Below are 20,323 nucleotides of genomic sequence, written 5' to 3' on the forward strand. Positions count from 1 at the left end.
GGGATCGCCGCGCCGCGGACTGTCTCCACTTCCCGCCGCTGATGGGGCGCGGCAGGATGGCGGCGGGGCGGTGAGCGGCGGCGGCGCATCCTTCCCCCCCTCGGGCCGGCGCGCGGTTGGTCGGGCCCGAGAAGATGGCGTCGGGGCGCGGTGAGTGCGTGGGGGGGTGCGGGCGCTGCCGGACGGGGCCGGTCCCGGTCCCGGTCCCACGCACGGGGATCCCGTGAGGGCGTGGGCGGGCGGCCGCGGGCCGGCGCTGCCCTGGCGGTACCCGTGTGCATACCCAGCCGGGTGCGGGGCGGGGCGGGACGGGCGTGGGCAGCGGCCGTCCCCACCCACGTTCGGTCGGTGCGTGCGGCCGTGTGTGCTGACTGTGCGCGGTCCGTGTGGCTGTGTTCCCTCCCGCAGGCTGCGTGTCCCCTGGTGCTCCAGCCCCGCGCCCGCCGTAGCTGGCGCCGGGAGGCAGCGGCGACCCCCGGGAGGCGATGGGCGAGTGGGACCGGGTGTTCCGGCAGCACCTGGCGCTACCGCCGCACCCGCAGCGGCGCCGGGCCCGTCCCCTGCCCCGCTCCACCGCCTTCCGCTGCGTCCTCAAGTACCTGCACGGCGCTGCCCTCTCCCAGGTAGGGGAGATCGGCTCCGCGAGGGGACCCCGTCAGTGTCTTGCTGCGCCCGTTGTTCCTGCTGAGTCTCACTATTCGTAGAACCATGAAATAGTTTGGGTTGGAAGGGACCTTACAGATTATCTCCTTCCACTCCCTTGCCATGGGCAGGGCTACCTTCCACTAGACCAGGTTGCCTTTTCCAACCTGCTGGCTTTGAACACTTCCAGAGATGGAGCAGCCACAGCTTCTCTGGGTGGCCTGCGCCTGTGCCTCACCAACCTCACAGGGAAGAATTTCTCCCTAAGATCAAACCAAAATTGCTCCTCTTTTAGTTTAGCACCCCTCCTCCTTATTCTGTCACTTTCTGCGGATGTACAAAGTCACTCTCCATCGTTTTTCTAAGCCTCTTTTCAGCATTCTGGTCTGTGTATGTGGGTGTGAGCTCCCATCAGTGTCTTTTAAAACAACGTGGTTTTGGGGGGAACTAACTGGAAATCTGGAAGCACAAAGCTGTGTTTCAATCCCATGCCTTATTACCTGCAAATCTGATTTAGCATTTAATTAATTTTTCATTTAGGTTTTTGTTAGTTTAGGCAAGTGTATTTGAATTAAAATTTCTGGATAGCACTTTAACATCAGCTGCCTCTATTTTATGCTTAATGCCCAATTTTCCCACTTCTCCTTTGCTCCGTCAGCCTCTGGCTTGGAGGCAGGTTCTGCAGCAATGCACGAAGCTGTCTGTGGCCATGTGCCTGATGTGGGCATCCCTTAAAAAACGGGAATTACATCTCTTACCAAAGTGTGTTCTGAGCTTTGGGGACACAGAGCTGGCCTGTCCCTGAGCATCCCCAAAGCTGGTGCGTTGTGCCTTGCAGGGAGCGGAGTACCAGCTGCGCCTCTCCCTTTTCGATGCCACCTACCACCACTTCTTTGGGAGGACGTGGAGGAGCAGCTGGCGAGCTGCCGGCGCTGCCCCGCCGCGCTCGGCCAGGGCGGCGTTCAATGAGGTAGGGGCTTCCGAGGGTCTGGGGAAAAGCAGCACCAAACCCTTTTCCCTCCCAGCGCTTCCTGACCTTTTGCCCAGAGTGCATCCCAGACACTGCCCATTTATTAAGCTTTCTGTACGTTTTATTGAGGAAACTGGGCTGCTGGGTTTCCTCTGAGGCTGGTGCCACCGCGGGAGCAGCGATGTGCCACCGTGTGCCACCTGCTGTGTTCAGAGCTGGCGGCAGAGAGCAGTGTTTCCCCACAAGTGGGAAGGAAGGGAAGGAGCAGCTGCCCACCCTCCTGCACGGCGCTTCTCTCCCCTTATCTGGGGACTAAACTCTCCCGAAGCCATGCTTCCATCCGCTGCTGATACCGGCAAACCAGGGTGTCCCTTAAAGGGGAGATCCTGCTGCCCGGTAGCATGATCCATGTTTTCCAATTCATAGCTCCTGTTTCCACCTCCTCAGGGCTGCAGGTGAAGTGGAGCACAGCTCGGCTCCGTGCTTTTCCTTCCTTTACATTGACAGTGACATTGAGGGGCATTGACGCGTGCGTCTCTCTCCTGAGTGTTTCAGTACTGTCCCACCCTGGCTTGTTTTGAAGACGGATGGATTAAAACTAGGGCAGAGAGTGCTGCAGAGAGAGCTGAATGCTGGGAAGAGCTGCCTTTCCAAATGCATTCCCAATGTCTGCAGGCTTCCTGGGTGTTTGCCATGCGGTTGGGAGCAGTTGGCAGGAGTTTTGGGGTGTTGGGGGACTGTGTTGCAGCCTCTCTGTGGTGGCTGAATTGCGTTGCCTGTCCCTGCAGCCGAAGGGCTTGGGGTCTGACAGAGGAGGGGTGGTCTGCGTGCGAGGTAACTGTGCAGTAGTCAGCAGCTCATTGTTGTGAACAGTTCAGGTAGAGCTGGAATTGATTTGTGACAGGTGAGGGAAGGAGGAATGTCCTTGCTCCTCTGCCTGCGTGTGCTCGCCGGCCTCACCAGAGCAGGAAGGCGTGGGGACAGGGATCAGAGTCTGCGTGTGTGGTGGGTTTTGTCCTCGGGGTCTAGGGGAGAGGAATGCAGTGACAGAAACCGCTGTGTGCATTCAGGAGGGGCCCTGGAGCTCAGTGGCACAGGGGATCCCTGTGCCTTTGCAGGGTGAGCCTTGCTCTGCAGGCACAGTGGTCAGGTCGTTAATCCAGCACCTTGCAATAAAGGCTAATGGAATAACGATTTATGTCCCAGGGTTGATGCGGGAATGTCTCTCTCTGTTATTCCTTCCTGACAGCCCATATTACAGTAAGCGTTTTCCGTGGAACACTGAGATAATGAGTTTTTAATAGAAAGATTAACCTAGCTTTAAATTCTATCCTGGGGAGGTGACCTGTGTCCCATCCCCTCCTGCCCTTAGGTCCAGGCTACTCCCATGTCCCTCCCTGCTGCAGGGTGGTTTCCAGCTAATTTTTCCTGCTCTAATGCTGTAGGTCTGGGATGCATCAAAGCCCTGCTCATTCGGGGTCTGCAGCCTGCGAGTTACCCTGGAAAACAGGTGTTGGCAAGAAAAAAAAGTTAGAAAAAAAACAGATGATGTTTGAGATTTAAGGGCTGAGATTTCGTAGCAGTGCCAGAAGTCATTTGCCATTAGCTTCTGTCTGGAAGTTTTAATGGATGTTCTCGTTGTGCCACTGACTGTCCCAGCGTAGCAGGCACTGCTCTGCCTGTGGCTGCCCATGCCAGCTCTGAAATAGCCCATCTCTCTCCTTTCCATTCCAGGTTGTTTATTTCCACACCTCCTTGAACCACCCTGGCATCGCTGCTGTCGTGGAAGTGGTAGTGATGGGTGGGAAAGGGGATGGGGGTTCTCAGCATCTTTCCTGTGGGTTTGGAATCATCCCCCTCTTCCACGGCAGATCAGAGGTGACAGACCCGGCCACTGAGGACAGAGCGTAGGTTCCCCTCCTGCTGTGTGAAGGTCACACTAGGAATTGAGGTGGCAGCGTGCACAGCTGCTTTGGGGGGAGAAAGGGTGGTCCTGGGGCTGCAGAAACAGAGCTGGCATTTAGAAACCTGGAATTCTTCACTCTGGGGAAGCAATGATGGGTTTGGAAGGGATTCCTGTCCCTTCCCTAAAGGACACGGCTTTTCCAGAATGGGTTGGGTGGGTTTTGCTGCTGAGCAGGGACTTTGTGGAAGATGGAGATGTAGTGGAAGATGGAGATGTGCTTCAGGGTGGATTTACTGGCCCCTGCACATGTGCTCTTTGCTTTCAGACTCAAGCTGTACCATGGGACGCCGCGTGCCCTACTGCACCCACGCTTCCAGGACCCTGTGGAAAGTAAGCAGCAGCCAGCCATGGCATCTCGGTCCCTTCTTGGTGGCTTCTCTTATCCAAATGTGTGTTGTGAGTGTCTGCTTGATGTGAGACGTGGCCCATGTCCTGGTATTGCTCAGTGGACGTGCCTTACTGCCAGCTGGGAATGGCCTGGCTGGGCACACTCAGATTTTCCTTTGCTTCTAGCATGTGTATTCACAGATAATGATTCATTCAACATTGGGACTGTGAAGCTGTCTCTCCAGTTTTGGTCATTTTGGGATGTTTGTTCTTTAGAGAACAAATACATGACAGTGATGGAGAAGAGCCACCTGCAGTATGCCCTGAAGTCCCACCAGCCCCTGGAAGCGATATTTCACCTTCTGCCTGAAAACCTACTGATATCTGGGCTGCAGACTGTTCCTGGCTTGCTGCCGGCACGTGGAGACACAGGTAAGGGCTCCTTCCCTTTCCCTCTGCCTGTGCTGCTCCTGCTTTAAGGCAGCAGGTCCCTGGGAGGCTGTGGGCAGGGCAGGCAGGGCACTGGGATGGGATTTCTGGGAGCACAGTGGTTTCCCTGCAGTGTCTCCCCTTGTCAAGAGCATCTCCTCTGTGTGGGGCCACAGCCCTCATGCTCAGAGCTCAGTCTGGAATCCATCAAAATGGCTCAGTCAGTTCCCTGTCCGTTAATTGATTTGCTCCTGGGAAGCTGCTAGGCATAAGTGATGGTTTAATTGCAGTTGTTCAGCAGAGTCTTGGAAACAGCTTTTGCAGCTTGTTTAAACTCCTCGGAGGCGGGTGCATCATCGAAGGTTTGGGGGGCTGAGCTCTTGCCCACTTGGCCTTTGTTAATCTCTCCCTATGGCTCATTGCCCTTCGAGCTTCTGCGATTAAAATATGTGAGCTGAAGATTCAGAGGGTAAAAAATTCTTCAGAGTTCTGCAGCTGAATTATTCTTCAGCTTCCTGCCTGGAAAACCTACTGCTGATGGCTTTGGGGTTGTAACTGTTGGTATTGAAGCTGAGCAAGTTTCGAAAGCAGCTGAGTCCCTGTAGGTGTTCAGGCCCGTGCTCAGAAGCTGAGTGGGCAGAGCCACTGCTGACACTGCAGGGCACCCCAGCAGTGGTGGCTTGGGAAACCTGTGGCCACCACCTTGTCGTTCAGGCGACTGCTTGCAGAAGCCCCGGCTGATGAAGACGGTCACCTGCTATCTGGAGCGGCTTTTCATCCGGTTGTACCCTTCCCTGGAGGAGTTTGAGGAGGAACTGCTGGATTTACTGAACAGTGATCGCTTACTTCAGGTAAGTGGAGTGCTGTGAGGGTGCAGCCCTGGCTCAGGGTGCCCAGACAAGCTGTGATTGCCCCATCTCTGGAAGTGTCCAAGCCCAGGTTGGATGGGGCTTGAAGCAACCTGGGATAGTGGAAGGTGTCCCTGCCCATGGTAGGGTGTGGAACAAGAAAAATCTCAAGGTCCCTTCCAACCCCAACCATTCTGTGATTCCATGATTCTAGGTACTGCCAATGTGGTCAGGGCAGGGGAAGGCACAGTGTAGAGCAGTAATTCTAGTGTCTCCTTTGTGGGTGGGGTGAAAAGTGTCAGATAAATGATGTTCATGCATTTGCTTCCCTTGGAGTCTCCAATTTTTTTTTGCTGTGGAAGCCTTTAATTTGCGTCCCTATTGGATTAGCACGTGGGTGCTCTGCGTGGGCTTTGTTTTGAACATCCAGACACTCATAAGCAGAATTTGGGTTTGCTTTGCTGTGGGGAATGCAGAGATGAGATGCAGTGGGTATTGAGCCCATCTCTTTGGAGTGGCAGCCACTGGCCAGGTCCTTTCTTGCCAGATATGCACCAACTCTGCCATAAAGACAAAAAGATTTTAATACCAACTGCTGGGGGAGTGGGTCCTGCTTTTTCAGTTTCTGAAGGGTTGCCTTGATTCTTCTCACTGTGGTCAGCACGGGGAGTGATGCTGTGCCACCCTGTGCCACCTTGCTGCCCAAGGTGGAAAACATTCCTGTCTCAGGCTAACACCACGCCGGACGGTGAAGAGGTGGTGGTTCGGGAGCGGCGGCTGCACGTTGGCGTCCACAATGGCCTGCGCTTTGTCCGGGCACCACAGGTCACAGTGCTGGTGCCAGAGGCGGAATTGTCACCGGGTGGCAGCCGGGGGGTGCCCAGCTCTGGAGCCAGGTAAGGGGGAGCCCCCCTGCTGCCGGTGCCGCTCCCCTCCTGCCTCAGATGCCTGCCACAGCCGCTTCTCCATCCTGCACAGGGATACAGGTCAAGCCCTAGCGCTGAGGAGCCGCATCCAGCTGAGTGAAATGGTCCCTCACCCAGCATTTGGGGTCTGCTTCCAGCTGGAATATGTCTTCTGCAGCATGGGGAGAGCCGGTGGGAAGGTAGGGCTGAGAGTGCCTGTTCCTTGTCTCTGTGCATATGGAAGAGCAGGGATCCATGCTGGAGGAGTGAGCGCTGCTGAGGAACTCCTTCCTCTGCCCCTCTTTCACCATCCTGGCTCCTCCAAGTCGCAGTAGCTCCTTGTTGGCTGTGCTGTAAGGTAGGGCCCTGCAAAGTGTGCGGGTGCCTTCCACAGCACTGCACAAAACCACCTGCATACGGGCTCAGTGAATTATTTTAATTACATGTGGTTGCATTTCTCCACTGTTTATTTGTAGATGGAGGAATAGCCTGCAGCATTCCCATAGTGTTCTGGCAAGCTAATTTGGAAACTTTCAGCTTTTTTTCTAATATAAAAAAGGCTTTTCTTTAGAATTTGGCATTTATGCTGAAAAGAGGTTAACCCCTCCTGCTCCTTTTTTTTGTTTTTGCCCTGAATGCTGAGGTTTTTCTGGGTGCTTCAGCCTGATGTTCTCAAACTGTAAAGGTGGGAGAAATCTCTGAGGGTGGTCTCTGCAGTCAATACACTCTCACCTACTTACTGATTCGTTTACTCACATCTTAGTTTAACCTTTCTGCAAGTTAAACCCAGCTCAATGAGTACTGTGTATCCCCCCTCCAGAGACCTTGTGCTGTTGGAGCCATCAGCTCTTGGCTGGCTGAATCGATGGCCAAGCATTCGTTAGGAGGCTTTAATTGTCCCACTAAGATGTTCATTGAAAATGTAGCAAACGCCTCTTGTTAAGCTGTCCAGAGTCAAAGTAGGGGAAATGGGCATTTATAAAGCAGGATGTGTGTGCCAGACCAGAGAGATTTGTACTGAGAAGGAAGGAGACACTGAGCTAAGCTGTTGGAAGTTGTTGTTGGGTCCAACTCTGTTGGAAAGCTAAAGCCCAAGGTCCCACAGAGATTTGGGGTTCCAGAGGCAGATGGCTGTGTGGGGAGTGCTGGCTGGTGCAGTGGTGGAGCCAGTTCCTGTGCTGCAGCCCTGGGGCAGAGTGGTTAATCCCAAAGCTGCTTGCAAAGCTGATCACCTTGTCCTTGTCCTCGGTGCCATAATTAGCTGTGAGGGGGATGGTGGGTGCTGGCAGAGCCCTCTCTTGTTTCTGTGCCTCTCCTTCGGTTTGAGGGAGGCTGTGGATGTGCTGGGTAAGTGGAAACCTTTCCCCTCTGCCAGGGATGGGGGTCCAACGCGTATCCCTTCGTGCAGCTGCTTGAGGGAGGGGTTACAGAGGCATAAGGTCCTGGAAAGTGAAATGTCTCCAGAACAGGATGAAGAGCAGTGGCTTCTGTGATGCCAGAGCCAGGTGTGCGGAGGCACGGTGGGGGATGAGAGCCAGTGCCTGTCTGGTAGTGAGGTGGGGCTGCTTGGTGCTCACCGTGCTCCCCCATCCCCAGGCCCTGTCTGGCAGTGCCCGCGGTGAGGCGGCCGACATGCGCTCGGTGCGCTGGGCTGTCTGGAGCCCTGTCCCGGGCACCGGTGACACCGAGGTGGTCCTGCCCCTGCATGGTGGTGCCCGCCGTGGCCCCTGCCGAGCCTTGGTCTACCGGACCCCGCTGAGCAGCAGGAGCTCCCGGCAGGTAAGGGTGTGCTGGCCCCTGGCAGCTCTGCCTCTGTGTCAGGGCGAGGGAGCCGCTGTCGGAGGCACGAGGGAGGCTGCGTGTAACACGCTGTCTGAAAGCATTTTTGTTGCCGATTTCAGGGGAAGCACGTGGAGTCTGGGACTGTCCAATTCCATGTTTCCACTGATTCGGAAGAACATCTTGTAACTGCTGCGGAGATCCTATGTAAAGACAGGGATGAGTCGAAGCAGCCTCCTACGCCATCGCTGAGTGAGTGTTTTCCAGATCGCTGACATTTAAAATATAGAGTGTGGCACTGGTGTCTGCTTGGGAGAGAAAACAAGACTTTCAGTGAGTTTCAGCGAGCTAGTTATGAATTACTGGAGTGAAGCAAGTTTTTGTCAAGTTGAATTCAGCTCTTTTTAACTTGTTAAATTCCCGTGTAGTAGTATTGCTGAGCCATGTGCAAAATCCCCAGGGACTGCCAGTGCTGCCCCAGCCCGCTCCCATTCCAGGTCACCGGTGCAGTGGCCACACCAGCAGCACATTCTCACTGCAGATACTGCTGCTCCTCTCTCTGGACTCAGAGTCTCTCCAGACATGGGGACAAGAGAGATGTCAGTCATAAGCTGAGGAAAAATAATCTGGTTGTGCCACCGCTGAGGGAGCCTGACAGCAGCGTGGGTTGGATTGATGTGTGCAGGACGTGCTGGTGCCTGGCCAGGGAAGAGCAGGCAGCATCTGTGTGTGTGTACACCGATGCATCTGTCTACAGTTTGGAGCTGTGTGGTCAGGATTCCAGCACCCCTCTGCTCTGTTCGAGATGGAAGGAAAAATGCTGTGAACTTGGGTTTGGGCACAAAGTTGTGTCCATGCACTGTGCTCCTGAAAATCCTCTCTGGCTTGTTTCTCTCTCATCCCCCTTTTGGGATTGGTGGGAAGCAAACTCCCCTTTCTTTGCAGTACTGCTCCTGCTGGGGTCCCAGCTGTGTCTCAGGGTGATGCTCCAGGCAGCAGGCAGTGTTTCAGTGTGTGTCACATCTCCCCAGCTCTCTGATGAGCCAGCCCATGGTCTACCAGTGGGTTGCTGTTCCATGCCGGCTCCAGTGCTGTGGTGTCTTCCACGAGATGGCAGTGGCACCATGGCTTTGCTGTGACAAATCCTGTGTTTCTGCCAATGAGGAGCCAGCACTGCTGCTGGGAGGGGCCTTGGAGAGGAGAGCTTTAGGGAAAGGTGAAGGGGTCTGGTGATCTTGGGGTATGTGGGGTTCATCTCCCTGCAGCACAGGCTGCATCATGCAGATACCTTCCTGGTGCTGCCTGAAAAGTTTTTCCTAGTGCCTTTCAGCTGTAGGTGGCTGGGATGCTGATGGAGTTGTGGTGTAGTGAGGGGAGAGGGAAGCAAATGCCAACACTGAGCTTCCATCCTGGTGCTGGTCTGGTGTGCTCCAGCTTGGGGGAGTGTGCTGGGCCGTGGGCTGTGTCCCTGGTGAGGGGAGATCCCCATCAAGGTGATTTTCAGGGACAAACTCCATGGCATTTTCCTGGCTCGTGGGGGCTTATGGCACCAGGGAGAGCTTGCAAAGTGCAGTGGTGGCCCCAGAGCTGTGCCCCTCCAGCCTGTATCCCAAGGTGCTGAAGGGACTATTGGGTTAACTTTTTGTAGAGTTCTGTTGAGAAACGTGCTGCTGTCTGGCCCAGGGGAGGCTGAGAGCTTCTTCTGTCAGCTCAGATGCTGGTACTGCTGCTGTATCTGTCCATCCTCTTCTTAACGCCAGCCAAAGCCATCCTAACTGGAAGGAAACAGTATTTTAGGCACGAGGGAGACAGGGTGGTTTCCTTCACACAGCAGCCAGCATGGAATAGCTGGGATATATGTGGTGGGGAAAACAAATTAAGGTCTCAGCATCACGTGGATGCAGAGATGGAACATCTGTGCCCCTGCTCTGCCGCGAAGGACCCGCGGCTCCACGGCGCAGCGAGCTCAGCTGTGCCGGCGCGGGGAGCAGCCAAATATAAACAGGATAAAGCTCCCACCGTTTCGGGGCACAAATGCTCGAGCAGATGAAGGGAGTGACAAAAAATAACAGAGAAGCGATGAAAACCTTAAGTATCCTGAAACTTTCACGTCTCATTAAGCATCCCACTTAGGCAGCACCGTGTGGCCGTGGGGCACTGCGGCGCTGTCAGGGGATGGGGGAGCTGCTGTTTGTGGCAGAGTTAGCCTGATTCCCAGCAAAATAACGGATGGATCTGGAGATGTGCTGTGTTAACCCCCAAGCAGCAGTCTTACTGGGAAATAAGTAAAGTGAAGTGCTGCTTGGGTGATGGTAAACTGCTTCACTGTGCTGCCTTCACCCCTAGAATTGAAAAGGGCTGGTGGGAGGACAGGGCAGGTTTGGTGGTGGTGGGTGCAGCTGCAGTTATGGGGCCTGGGGGTGATGGCTCCTCTACAGCATCTCTCCTATCCCTCTCCACAGGAGTGCCAACCCCACGGCAAGTGCCAGTCTCCCCACGGGGACCAGGGGTAAGTGCCACATGCACCAGTGGGGGTGGGTGGTGGGCAGCAGCATTCCCCAGGGGATGGCCCATATGTAGGTTTTGCTTCTGGACCCATCCTCTGCCTGTTTTCCTTTCTGCTGCGGCCAAGAGGCACCAAGTGTCCTCACATCCACCTCCTCCAGGCAGCAAAACAGCTCCTGCCTGTGATGTGCTGAGTGAGGTTCTCTGTGCTCTTTTCACACCGCAGCAGTGAGGGCAGCTCTGGTTTTTGACAGTCCAGATTTGCTGGGTGCTGTTGTCCCTGGTATGTGCTGACAGTGACACACGGTTTGTTCATGCAGAGCTCCCAGGATTTAAGGAGAGCTATGAATACTGAGAGCCCTCTTTATGCTGTTTTATATCTTGATGCAGGAATCAATGCACACAAATATTTTTGATGAAATGAAATGCCTCATAAGGCCACATTAAACAGTTTGATCTTCCTGCTGCATGTGCTCATCCCTCCTCTTGCCAAGGGAGCGAGCAGCAGGGAAATGGCAGCGGAGGTGCAAACCCTTGTGTGGCCAAGCTGTGCCACTTCTTGGTGGAATGACAACACTGGGGCACACAGTGGCCGAGCTCCTTTAGCAAAGAGGGGCTGCTGGCCGACCTTGCCACAGGGGCTGCCTCAGGGGGCTACCTCAGGGGGCTGCGGGTGCTCACACTCACCACTCTCCCACCAGCTCTCGGTGTCGCAGCTCGTGGCCTCGCCACAGGGCACAGGCCAGACCCTGCAGCAGGATGCGGGCATCACCCACCTGGAGGCCGACCTTGGCTCACCGGACGCGGAGCCCTGTGCCAGCGACCAGCTGCGGGCGCTGCCCTTTGCCCCGCTGCAGCTGCCCATGGCTGCTGTGGGGCTGCAGGCATGCAGGTGATGCTCGGCTGCCCCTCCCCAGATTCCTGTGGCCCCATCACCCGGCCCGCCAGGGTTCCCGTGGCCCCTTCTGTGGAGCTCACTGTTATTCCTCCATCAGTTCCCCTGTGTCCCTGTCTCGCGCCTCGCTGGCACACCTGCACGCCGCCGGCTTTCCGGACATCCTGGACTGCAACCAGGAGCCAGTGGAAATCTCGGAGCCAGTGGAGCTGGGCAGTTTCAACCTGCGGCTGGAGGAAGCTGACCCTCTGCAAGGCAATGAAATAGTCCTGCAGTTCCTGGCGTTTGGCAGGTGGGATGGCAGCTTGGGGTCTTGTGTGGGCAGATCCCAAAGGCCTCCTGGGCAGAGTCTTTTCCCCAGATTCCCCCAACCCGCTTCGCTGTCCTTGCAGAGGTGCCTCTTCTAGCACCTGCCATGGAGGCAAAGCCCTAGAGAGTTTTTGTGATGATGCTTTTGTCCTTCCCAGGCACTTCTAAGTCATAATCCAGTTTTTTTTAGTTGGATCCATGAGCCACAATGTGATGTCAGAGCTCATTAATGCAGGGTTTCTCCAGAAATGCAAATGGAGTTGGGAAAGTTGGCACCCAGGGAGTGGCTTTGGCTGGATAAGGCCCCACTTCTGTTTTTTCCATGGCTGGCAGTGTGCTGTGGGAAGGTAACACGCTGCCTTTGCTGGGCGCCTCCATCACAGCATATGGCAGGAGACAGCTGGAATTACAAAGCTTTTTGGAAAGTTAAGGCAAACCGTATGGCCGCTGTCTTCAGAAAAGTCCAAATACTTGTGGTGCTGCCAATCTTCTCTTGTTCTTCCGCCTCTTGGCATGTGCCAAATGCATGAGGAGCTCGTGATAGAGTGGCAGTGCTGTGCCACAAGTAACTCAAACCCCTCTCTCTCCTCAAGGGATGCCCAGGGCAGCATGGAGGGGCCGTGGCCGAGGACTGTCTTCCTCACCTTCCAGTTCTACCGTTTCCCACCGGTCACCACGCCCCGGCTGCAGCTGGTCAGCACGGACAGGGGGCTGGCAACCGGGCTGGCTGTGCTGACACATCTCCTTGTCCGGGTCAATGAGGATGGGACCCTCAGCACCAGTAAGCTCAGCTTTTAGCATCTGTGTGTGGCTGCTCCTATTCTGTTGAGTGGATTAGGGCTTGCCTCTAGCCTGAGGGATGGGCTGGTGTCTGTTAATAGCAAACCTCTGCTGGTTTGCACGTCATGAAAAACATTCAAAACATCAAATGTTTGAAGTAAAGCACTGAGTGTCAGTTGTGTGAGGTGCACGTTGAGGCTGCCCACCACGCCAAATGCCATGTCTGTGACAGTGTGGTGTCTTGCAGGACCACCGGGCTTGCAGCTGAAGTACATGGTGGATCCGGCTTTCCTGCGGCCCGGGGAGCAGCGCTGGTTCCTGCGGTACCTGGCCGAGCACAGCCTCCAGATTGATGTCTGGGATGGAGACTCCCTGCTCCACGTTGGGTCTGCTGCTGTTAAACTGGAGGTATTGGTTAGGTGGAAGGTCTTTTCCTGTGGCTGGTAATGCTGAAGGGCCTCCCTGCCTGTGTGGAGTGCTTGCGAGGAGCCCAGCTCTCCCTTTGGTCCTCTCTTGAGATGCTGTTGCGTTGTCCTTGTGTCTTCAGTAATGGAGATGCTGTCAGCCCCTCTGTGTAGCGAAGTCTGGTGTCAGCTTGACAAGCCCTTAATCACAGGATTTGTTATCTTTTCCTCCAAAGTGATGACAAAGCATTAACTTTCCTTGCCCTTCCCTGGAACTCTGGCACTATTTTAGCACTAAGCCCTGCAGAGCCAGGACATCCAGTGTCATTCATACCCAGACCCCTTGACCCTTCCGGACCAGACTCCCTAGTAACTCATTGCACCTTTTCTGTCCTTGCCTTTTCCCCAGCCCCTGCTGCGCCAGGGCCAGAGGGCTGTCAGGACCTACCACGAGCTGGAGGTGGCCACGACTGAGTACGAGCCGGACGGGACGGTGGTGGGCCGCGAGGCTCTGCGGCATGGTGCCCTGCGGCCCCTCGGTGTCCGTGTGGCTGTGAGGGGCCGCCTCCACCTCTGCCTGGCCAATGTTGGTGAGAGCCCACTGCTCATGCGACCCAAAGGCTTGGGTGGGGCACGCAGCATGTGCAGGGCTGTACCTGAGTGAGACCCAGGCTGATGGGGATGTCATCCTTCCCAGAACCTGCTGGCTGCTTTTATTTTATGTATTTAATTCGGTGTCCTATAAATGTGCAGTGACTCCAGGTTTTAAAATCTTATCTTCAGAGGAGAGATTAGCTCCATATAGGATATCTTCAATCGTCATTTCCATACTTTGCCTGCAAAGGGTCGATAAGCGCCTGGGAAAGAGAATCTGAGATCCACAACCCAGGGAGTGGTTTAACTCAACACCCTGACAAAGAAGAAGGACTGAGGGAAGAAGTAGAGCCGCTGTGCCAGGACAGCAGCTGCCCTTTGGTGTTTTTCCCATCCTCTTTTTTTTTTAAATTTCAAAATATTTTTAGAAATAGGATGGCAAAGCTTGGTGCCCTTTCCCGAAGGATGGGGATGGGATGTGTAGGCTGGGCAAATAGCTGGTGGGTTTAGAGCCTTGCGTGGCTCCACTTGGCTCCCCACAGCCTTTGTGGGAGTGGGGAGATGCAGCAGCATGTGGCCATGCTGTGGGAGGCAGAACACAGAAATGGAAGCAGGAGCTGGTGAGGGGCTCAGGATGGTGTGTGCTGTCCGTGCTGCTCCACCACTGGGCAGGTGGCTGTGTGATAGAGCAGGCCCTGGGGAGAACATGAGGCTCTTAGGGCATCACTGGCTTCCAGATATTCCCTCTGGCTTGTGTAAATTGGCTGAACAGAGCTGCAGGGAGGTAAAAATTGGCAGTAGATTTTATAACAATGAAAATGGATGGTTTCCACTCCTGTCTCTGCTCGTGGCAGGTCACCCGTGTGAGGAGACCCCAGGGCAGCTGCCATCCCAAACTCATATTGCCACTGCACCAGACAGCACTGTCACCACCCCAGGTGGCAGCTGGCGCTCCCCGAACACTGCTGGTGGTGAGTCCTGCTGGGGCTTGGCCTGTCCCCCATGGGTTGAGGCGGGCAGGGTCTCTGCTGCTGCAGTGCCAGCTGTGCGTCAGCTGCCCCCTCTGCTGCTCCCCTTCCCATCCCTGCAGCTTTGTGGGGGCCTTGGGGACTGCAGTATCTCGGGGTCCTTCCTTGGTGCCACGGTGCTCTCTCCCCACAGGTGGGAGGACGGCATGGGCACGGAGGCTGGTGGATGTGGACAATGAGCTGGAGGCCGCACTGCGCAGTCGCCGGCCAGAAGTGAGCCTGGACACCCTGGCCACCCTCAGTGAGGCCGTGTCCACCCACTGGCTGCAGCACAGGGTGCTGGTGTGGCTGCACGAGGGTGCTGGTGGCAGGAGGGCATGGGCTGGAGCCCCTGTGGTGGCTCTGGGCTTATGGTTCCTTCCCTCTGGGCAGGGCTGGCCGAAGCAGCGTACCTGGGACCTGCAGGTCATCAATGCCTACCGGGATCACATCAAGGGAGAGAGCATCTACCAGATGCTCAGCCAGGCCATCACAGCCACCCGCACTGTCCACGCCGTGCTGGGGACAGCTGAGTTCTTTGAGTTCACCCTGAAGAACCCATACAGCGTCCAGCACACCGTGACCATCGAGGTCGACCACCCTGAGCTCAGGTGGGGGCTCCCGTGTGTGCCTGGGGAGATGCCAGGGTGGCACCAGCTCCCACCCAGTCCTTACCAGCACCTCTGCTGCTCACTGCCCCAGTGTCATACTGGACCCGAGGGAGTGGCGCCACTTCAAAGAGCTGACCAAGAGTGTTACACCGGTGGAGGAGGATATGTTCCATCTCCGTGATGACCTCAAGCCTCAGGTCTACCTGCGCCCCAGTGAGACTGTCCGCATCCCCTTCAAATACCAGACCTTCTCTGCAGACCCCGCCGTGGTTGCGGCACAGGTAGGCACGGGCCCGTTTTGAGCTGTTCCTGGTAGGAAGTGTTCCCCTCGGCTGTGTTTGCCGATGCAGAGCAGGCTGGTACAGCATGGGGAGCACCACGCAGCTGCAGCGATGCTGCACCCTCAGGGAACTCACTCTTGCATCCCACAGGGGCCAGCTGGGCTGGGCACCGGTGCCAGTGCAGACACTCACTCCCTTGGGAAGAGCGGGGCCAAGCCGACAAAGCTCATCCAGGTTAGGGAGCCAGGTGAAACAGTGCTTGAGGGGCTGCATGGGAGGAGCAGAATCACTGGAAAACCCCATCCCTCTCCTGCTGGCCCCCGGGACAGGTCTCCTTCCAGGTGAGCGGGGGGAAGCCCATTGCGCTCCTGCGGGTGAAGGTGGAGCCGCAGCCCCATGTGGTGGACCAGACCTTCCGCTTCTACCACCCAGAGCTCACCTTCCTGAAGAAAACCATTCGGCTGCCTCCCTGGCACACCCTCCCTGGTGAGTCCATGGCATGCCTGGCAGGGTTTGGGGTCTTCCCTGTTAGTCATCGTCTGTGGTTCATGGAGCCTTTCTGGAGGCACAGCAGCATTCAGGGAGCACATCACTGCTTCCTCACCCCTTCATGGCCCTGGGCTCCTCATTTTCTCTCCTTCCATCTTTCTCTGTTAACTTCAACCCAAATTCCCTGCACCTGCACACCCGTGTGGTTTGCTGGTAGTCCAGCAGGAGGGGTTCTGTGTGCAGCTGTGTGGGGTGCAGAGGAGAGGCACAGGCAGAGGAAAAGCTGAAGGTGGTTTCCTCGGTCCCTGTCCACAGGCACGCCGGTGGGGGTTCCGGGCGGGCAGCCCGAGATGTTTGTTCGCTGCAGCGACCCTGACATCATTTGTGAAACCAAATCCTTGGTATGTTACACTTCGCCATCGCTGTTCTTCACGTCCTTCTCCTGCAGTTTATTTTGGTTGGCAGAGAGCTGCCGATGTGGGTGCAACCACAGAGCTGTGTACCAGCCCGTGGCAGTGACACAGTGGCAGCGATGAAGCTGGAATTGCTTTTTATTCCCAATTAAAAGGAGCTGCATTGTTTTGGCGGGGGAGGCTGAGCGTTGCCCCTTATCGCATCATGCAGCAGCCTGTGCTTGCTTGTTCTTTTGAGCAAGTACCAGATGATTCAGATGCTGGGGAAAAGCAGCCTTTTGTTGGGCTGGGATAGACCTTCCTGCTGCTCGGGGTATCCGCAGCCGCCGGCAGCGTGTGGTGGGACGGCGTGTCCTTGGGGTGCGCAGCAAAGCCTGTCCCTGCTGAAGGATGCTGGGGCAGTGGGGCAGCTCCGTGCCCAGCCCTGCACCATCCCGCTCCCTCCCTGAGCAGAAGGTTCTCCTGGGCTGGCTCCACAGCAGGGGGGGATGGAAGGGAAAAATAAGCTTGGGCATGTCCGTGCAAATGGCGACGAGGGATAGTTGCTAATTGCTGTTGCGGAAATGCGTTAGTATGGTAATTGGGTTAGGGCTTGTTAGAAAACTTGCAGAAAATTTGCCAAAATTTGATTACAGATACAGACCTGGAATGTGATAGTCATTTGTATCCTCTTTTGTAATTAAAAATACTGGGGGAGCTTAGCCAAGCTGTATAATAACTTAATAACGTAGTTTAACGAGGTGCTGAAAGCATCTGCTTTCATAAGGGAGTTGGTGGTGGTTTCCCCACTAAGGGGAAGACACTTTTGGGGTCCTCATTAGTTGGTCAACTGCTGGGACAATGCTCTGGTGTCTATGCAGGGGCCTGGCGAGCCACAGGACATCTTCCTCAAAGTAGCCGGAGGACCAAGCCCGCAGATCAAAAAGTTCTTTGTTGCTATTTATACGTAAGTAGCAGGACCCCAAAAGGGAACATTGACTCCCGTGGTGTGTGGCGAGCCCTGTCCGTCTGTCTGTGCGCAGGGACACCTGGCTGGCAGCGCCTGTCCAGATCTGGCAGTTCTACCTGCACTCGCTGCAGCGCCTGGACGTCGCCTGCACGGCCGGGCAGCTCACCCGCCTCTCCCTGCTGCTGCGTGGCACCGCGGCCCCACGGAGGGTGCAGGCCTTCACCTCCCACCCCCAGGAGCTGGAGGTAACCCCTGTGGCAGGCTGGGGGCTGGCTGGCCAGGGCCAGCCCAGAGAAACCCCCTCCAGAAAGCAAAAGGCAACCCACTCGGAGTTGTGAACAACTGAGAGCCGTAAAGCGTTTGTGATAATTATCTTTTGATTAGAGCTGTCATGTGTAGGATCATTGGCGCGAAACCCCGGAGGGCAAATTATCTGCGTTAATGAGACTGTCTGAAGACTCACAATTTCTTTAGAATTTGTTCGTCCGTAATTGGAAATGTGAATAATAAAAGGGAGAAAACCTCCATTGCTGTCCTGTAAGGGAAAGGCAAAGGCTCCCCAGGCAAAGCCTGTGTGGGGGAACCCCTGGGCTGGGGAGGCCCTGGCTGTTCCCAAGTGGCTCTTGTCCTTCCTGACACAAATTAGTCCCGGAGTATTCCTGGGGATGGGAGACACGGGATTCAATAGTGGTGGAATAGGGCTACAGGCTTTTAAGAGCAGTTTGGTCTAATTGATACTCCAAGCTGGACTTTTCAGGGCTGGGATCAGCCGTTGTGGGTGGCTGTACCTCCAGGTGTCGTTCCACAGGTGGATCCAAACGGTGCCTTCGTCCTCCCTGCCAATGGCATCCAGGACCTGTACATCGGTGTGAGGCCACGGCGGGCTGGCAGCAAGTTCATCTACCTCAACCTGGTGGATGTGGAGTCCCACCAGCTGGTGTCCTCCTGGCTGCTCTGCCTGTCCTGCAGGCAGCCTCTCATCTCCAAGGTACGGCAGCTCTCACGACTGAGAAACGTGGTGATGGCGCCGGATCAGTGGTCTCAGTTCAGCCAATAACCTGGGGCCATCTTCTGCTTCTTCCTCTCTTTCCATCTGTGTTTTTTTTGGCGCTTGCCACCATAAACACACATTTAGCCCTTGGGATATTTGACTAATCTCACTGAAGCCCCTGGTAAAATGTCTTTTAGGCTGTTTTGGAGGCAGCCCCATGCTGAGGAGCGGCAGCTCGGAAGTATTCCCGGTTGTGAAATTAGAGCTGCAGCATGCTGCTTTCGATTAGCGCTGTGCTGGCGGAGGCCTTGCCTCAAAGACAGAAAATTAGATTTCCTGGCTAATGTGTTCCTTCTAAAAATGTTTTCCTGAACCCCTTGGTACTGGGAAAGGTTCAGATTGGCATTTACACCGATACCCCATTGTCCTGCCACATGCTGCTTGTGCTGTGGGGTGTTAAGAAAATCACAGAGTAGTTGGGGTTGGAAGGGGGCTGTTCAGGGTCATCAAGTCCATCTAGTTATCTGAGGGAGCACCACAACTCTCCCTGGGAATGAGAAGGAGCTGGCTAGTCTCCACTGCTCTGCCAGCCCTTTGTCCTTCACACTCGTAATTAATTGTTGCTGCTTTTGATCAAAGGTGGGTTCTTTCTGCTGGCTGGCAGAGCAGATGTGAGGTGTGGGAGGGGAGGGAAGGGAAGGCAGCGTGTGGGAGGCAATTCTCTGTGGTGGGTTTAGGGGAGTGCCCGTTGTGGCTGCTGCCTACCCTGCCATCTGTGCCGCCTTGCCACGGCCCCTGCTTGCCCCACAGGCCTTTGAGATCTCGCTGCCCGCGGGAGGTGGGAGAGGCTGCAACAAGCGCATCACCTACACCAACCCCTACCCCTCGCCCCGGCTCTACTTCTTATGCACCAACCGCCCCGACCTGCTGCAGTTCAAGGAGGACTCCTTCGAGGTACATCCTGCTGCCAACACTCCCCCCTCGTCAGGCCCCTCATCTGGCCAGACCAGGCGATGCTGGGTGGGTGCCGGGCACGAGGGCCACCCTGGCCTGGGGAGAGCGGGCACCTGAAGGGCCCTGGCCAGGCGCTGCCGCCTCCTCCGGGCCTCTCTCCCGCAGGTGGCTGGAGGGGAGGTGTACACCATTGGCCTGCGCTTCGCCCCGAGCCCGACCGTGGGGGAGGAGGAGATCCTGATTCACATCAACGACCACGAGGACAAGAACGAGGAGACCTTCTGCGTGAAGGTCCTGTACCAGTGAGGCCGCCCGCCTGCCACTGCAGAGCTGCTGGTTCCTGCGCCAGCCCAGCGGCTTCGTCAGCACCGCCTCGGGGGTGCCTGTGTCTGTCTGAGGGTGGTTATGACCCCCAGCCCCTCACTGTCACCTTGCCAGGACGGGGGTCTCTCTGTCACCGGGGTCCCTGGGCACTGCTGTGAGTGCCGGTGGTGCCGAGCTGCTCTGTCCGCCCCAATCGAGACGAGTGGATGTGTTTGTTACGGCACTTTGTGACTGCAGGATCTGTATTTTTGTTAAGCGTGACGATATTTTAGGCACTTTGAATCTTTTTTTAACTTAAAAAGTTTGCAGATTTGATTCTGCGGAATATTTTTAAAGTATATTTTATATTCTACGGCGAGTTTTGTACACACTAAGGCAGTTCTATGGGATTTTTGATACTTCTTACTCATCCTTGATCCATAAAAATTGCTGTACGTAACTGTCAGTGTGGCAGCATTTTCTTCTTGGGGAGGTGGAAATCCTCAGCATCCTTGTCCTGTGGAGATGAGTGCTGGAGGTCCCCTGTGTCACCCCCATCCCCTGGAGCATCCTGGGGGTGAGGGCAGGGACCGTAAATGGGACTGGGAGGGAAGAGCAGCCCACCAGCTCTGGAAATGCTGCCTCATTCTCCACAGGCTTGAGGCTGGTGAATTAGTGGCCCCGATGAAGTCGGGTGCTGAGTTCCTCTGCCTCCCTTGAACTGATGGGAAATGACAGCTCATATTTTAGAACTGATTATACTGTCTGCAGCACAGAGAGGCCCCGGAGTTGGGTTATTAAAGTAGATTAGCTGAATAATTTTTATTACATTTTCACACAACGATATTTCTTGAGGCTTATGAATGAGCTGGTGCTGTACCTGCAGCACAGGCAGCTCGAGTGGTGAATGATGTGCCAACATTCAGGGGACGCCAACACAGGGACTGGAGCTGAGCTGGTGCTCGAGTGGTG

The 20,323-nt window shown here is 55.6% G+C and overlaps 1 protein-coding gene across 2 annotated transcripts; it reads left to right on the forward strand.

Annotated features, from left to right (window-relative positions):
- Positions 1–83: 83 nt before the first annotated feature.
- NPHP4 (nephrocystin 4) lies at positions 84–19,811 on the forward strand. 2 transcript variants are annotated; one of them, XM_069035039.1, is made up of 29 exons: positions 84–150; positions 409–623; positions 1,481–1,612; positions 3,347–3,519; positions 3,844–3,908; positions 4,182–4,337; positions 5,049–5,185; positions 5,912–6,078; positions 6,161–6,287; positions 7,684–7,866; positions 7,989–8,118; positions 10,329–10,375; positions 11,073–11,263; positions 11,367–11,558; positions 12,169–12,356; positions 12,603–12,763; positions 13,169–13,349; positions 14,208–14,324; positions 14,515–14,594; positions 14,754–14,971; positions 15,063–15,252; positions 15,403–15,486; positions 15,582–15,738; positions 16,057–16,142; positions 17,015–17,100; positions 17,177–17,348; positions 17,912–18,091; positions 18,905–19,048; positions 19,214–19,811. In XM_069035039.1, exons 2-29 carry the CDS (start codon positions 486–488, stop codon positions 19,352–19,354), a joined length of 4,023 nt encoding a protein of 1,340 aa, XP_068891140.1. In that variant the 5' UTR covers positions 84–150; positions 409–485; the 3' UTR covers positions 19,355–19,811. The 2 variants fall into 2 exon arrangements, with proteins under 2 accessions (XP_068891140.1, XP_068891141.1); XM_069035040.1 differs by lacking the exons at positions 84–150; positions 409–623; positions 1,481–1,612; positions 3,347–3,519; positions 3,844–3,908 and having other exon boundaries at positions 4,262–4,337; positions 5,063–5,185.
- The last annotated feature ends 512 nt before the right edge of the window (positions 19,812–20,323 follow it).

This window comes from Aphelocoma coerulescens, chromosome 21, assembly GCF_041296385.1.
Source record: "Aphelocoma coerulescens isolate FSJ_1873_10779 chromosome 21, UR_Acoe_1.0, whole genome shotgun sequence".
Lineage (NCBI taxonomy): Eukaryota > Metazoa > Chordata > Aves > Passeriformes > Corvidae > Aphelocoma > Aphelocoma coerulescens.